Below are 2,865 nucleotides of genomic sequence, written 5' to 3'. Positions count from 1 at the left end.
CAAGATTCAGGCTGGAACTCAAACTGATCATGAGCAGAGAGACTCGATAGAGAAGAAAGAAGGCTTGGCCAACAACGTCAGGATGTCAAGAGGCAAAGCAGGGAAGAGCAGCGCAAAAAAAAAAAGCCCCGCCACACTTAGCAGAGCCCAGGTGATCACCGCCACATGCTTTGGTAACTCTACGCAGCCTCTTGAAGCTTCAAACCCCGGAACTTACCTCAGAACCACATTCGACTTCATGAACCCTCGCCGCGACGTCATATAATCAGTTAGACCAAACATGTCACTTTCAACTCTACGCCAATCTTCCATCTCTCGCTTCTATCCTGTCATCATTCCCGTCGTTGCTGTCGCTGCGTCCCTTGTCGCATACCAGGTCATTTACAACTCCTCCCGCCCCGTAGCCAAACGTTTAAAGCGCTCCAATGCTCGGAGAGTTTCACGTCGCTCCGGAAGGAGGACTAATAGTGGCTCGAATCAGAATTCTGCAGCTTCGTCGAGCACAGCTGATCCAGAAACTGGCGCAATCATAACGGATGAGCACGAGCAACTTGGTGAAATAGATATTCCGGAATCTATGCATGAGACACTTGTAGAGGCTGCTACCGCTGCCCAAGAAGCTCGCGGTGCTGGAAGAGGTGCGGATAATGATAGTGACTTCTCATATACGCCAGACACAAAAGAAAACCAGAACCTTCTAAATTTATTATACTTAATTGCTGAAGTATAACCCTCTCCCTCCCCCACCTACCTACCCTTAGCTTGAGCTCAGCTGTTAACACTAAATTATAGGATCAATCCAAACGTGATTCATATGTTCACCGCGGAGTAACATGTAATAGTTGTAATATAATGCCAATCCGTGGTATCCGCTATCGTTGCGCAAACTGTGTCGATTTTGATCTTTGCGAACATTGCGAAGCGCTCGACTCCCACCCCAAAACCCATCTTTTCTACAAAGTTCGAATTCCCGCCCCGTTCTTGGGGAATCCGAGGCAGGCACAGACACCATGGTACCCCGGAAAACCTGGACTCATGCCACAAATACTACCACAGAACGTTGTAAAGATATTTGGTGGCGAAACGGGATGTATGAACCCCCCTCCTTTTTATGTTAATAGATACTTACAGGCGTAGTCGAACCACCCGAAATTGAAGCCCTCTACGAACAGTTCAAATGCCTTGCCGCGACCGAATACGTTAGTGATCCTCTTCACCTCCATGGTGCAATTTCCCGCCAAACATTTGACAAATGTTTCGTCCCAAACACTCACGTACGCCCTCCACCCCCTAACCTTATATACGACCGCATGTTTGCCTTCTATGACACCGATAACAACGGCCTCATTGGCTTCGAAGAGTTTGTTCGCGGCCTTTCCGCACTGAACCACAACAAGAGCCGCAACCCGGAGAAATTAAAGAGGATCTTCAAGGGCTATGACCTTGACGGCGACGGCTATGTCGACCGTAATGACTTCCTCCGCATGTTCCGCGCTTTCTATGCCCTAAGTAAAGACCTAGTAAAGGACATGGTAGCATCCATGGAAGACGATATGCTCGAATCAAACCAAGCCGCCAACGTACTGGTAGGCTCACAGCCAATCTCTGCCGCGTTCTCTGGCACTATCCCAACTGGTATGCGCCGCGTGGGGAAGGGTGACGAGGAGGCATGGGAAGCAGACTCAGACGCTGATATGAACCCCGTTGTCCTTCCCTCCGGCGACGACCGGCTTTCCCGTACCGATGTATCCCATCATTCACATGCGCCTAGGTTGCCGGAGGTAACAAGTAGCAATGAGGATGACCAGACATTTGAGGATTGGCTTGCCGCCGGCGAAGATAGCAACTCTGCGGCTGCGGTTGCTGCCACAATGCCAGGTCTAGATACAGGATCGTCCGAATCAGAGTCCTCCCCGGCAGAGAGGGAGGCAAGGCGTAGAGAATTCATGGATGACGATGACGACGACAGTGGTGTTGGAGGCGAAGAACAGGATGTAGGGAGTGAGATTTTATACCACATAACCCAACGGGGCCTCAACGAGCTCCTTGATTATCTTTTCTCCGTAAAAGAAGAAGAAGCACAAGAGTCGCGCAAAACAACCAACCCATACCCCGTTGAAACTCCGATCCCGCATACGCCTGAGGAGCCGGTTGAAGGAGAGGAGTACAAGAAGAAAGAGCCCACACCACAGGAAAAGGAAGCTGCTGAGCGTGCGATGTTTGCTGCAGAAATCAGGGAGCGAGGTGGCCCCGGAAGAATCAATTTCGAGGAGTTTGAGGATATCATGAGGGGTGCGCATGCGAGCGATCTGGGTTTCGTGGGGACCTGGATTGATATGGCGAGTTTCTAGCTGAGGGGATAATTGTGTTTATCCTCTTCATTGGTGTACGATTCACTAGTGGCTAATGGGCTGTGCTTTGGGTACTGGAGTTTGTTGGAAAAGTATCAGTATTTCCTTTTCTCGTTCCCCATCCGAGTATTGGGTGGGTATTCAGAGAGGTGTTTATTTATTGTGTGCACGTAATCTTGTCTCTACTTGGTCTACGAATTGAATAAGCTTTTTTTTTTTGCTATCTCCGGTATCCATGAATCAATGTGCAAACACGAGGATTGCACTTATTATCTCTAAAGCAATATGATATGGCACTAATATTTGTAAATACAGTCACTCTTCAAAAGCGTTCGTAGTATAGCGGTGGCCTGGTATCTCCCCCTAGTAGACAAGAGTTGTCCAGGGCGCTTGGGGTATTGTTTTTCTTTTTTTTTAAAAAAAAAAATAGTATATAGCAACTAGCAATATCAGAAGACTTACTTGCCCACTTGTATGAGCAACATGCAATGTTTGTTCTAGTATGTACCTCCGT

The 2,865-nt window shown here is 48.4% G+C and overlaps 1 protein-coding gene across 1 annotated transcript; it reads left to right on the top strand.

Annotated features, from left to right (window-relative positions):
• Positions 1-280: 280 nt before the first annotated feature.
• H6S33_011767 (uncharacterized protein) lies at positions 281-2,351 on the top strand (the record flags this gene model as incomplete). The annotated part of the gene is made up of 3 exons (XM_044843656.1): positions 281-724; positions 793-1,090; positions 1,138-2,351. The coding sequence occupies 3 exons, from the start codon at positions 281-283 to the stop codon at positions 2,349-2,351; spliced, it is 1,956 nt and encodes a 651-aa protein (XP_044695435.1).
• Positions 2,352-2,865: the final 514 nt, after the last annotated feature.

The sequence above is a fragment of the Morchella sextelata genome (genome assembly GCF_020137385.1).
Source record: "Morchella sextelata strain SCLS chromosome Unknown scls_7, whole genome shotgun sequence".
In the NCBI taxonomy this organism is placed as follows: Eukaryota; Fungi; Ascomycota; class Pezizomycetes; order Pezizales; family Morchellaceae; genus Morchella; species Morchella sextelata.
Note: the sequence above shows the minus strand (reverse complement) of the source record. Positions and strands in the feature narration are given on the sequence as shown.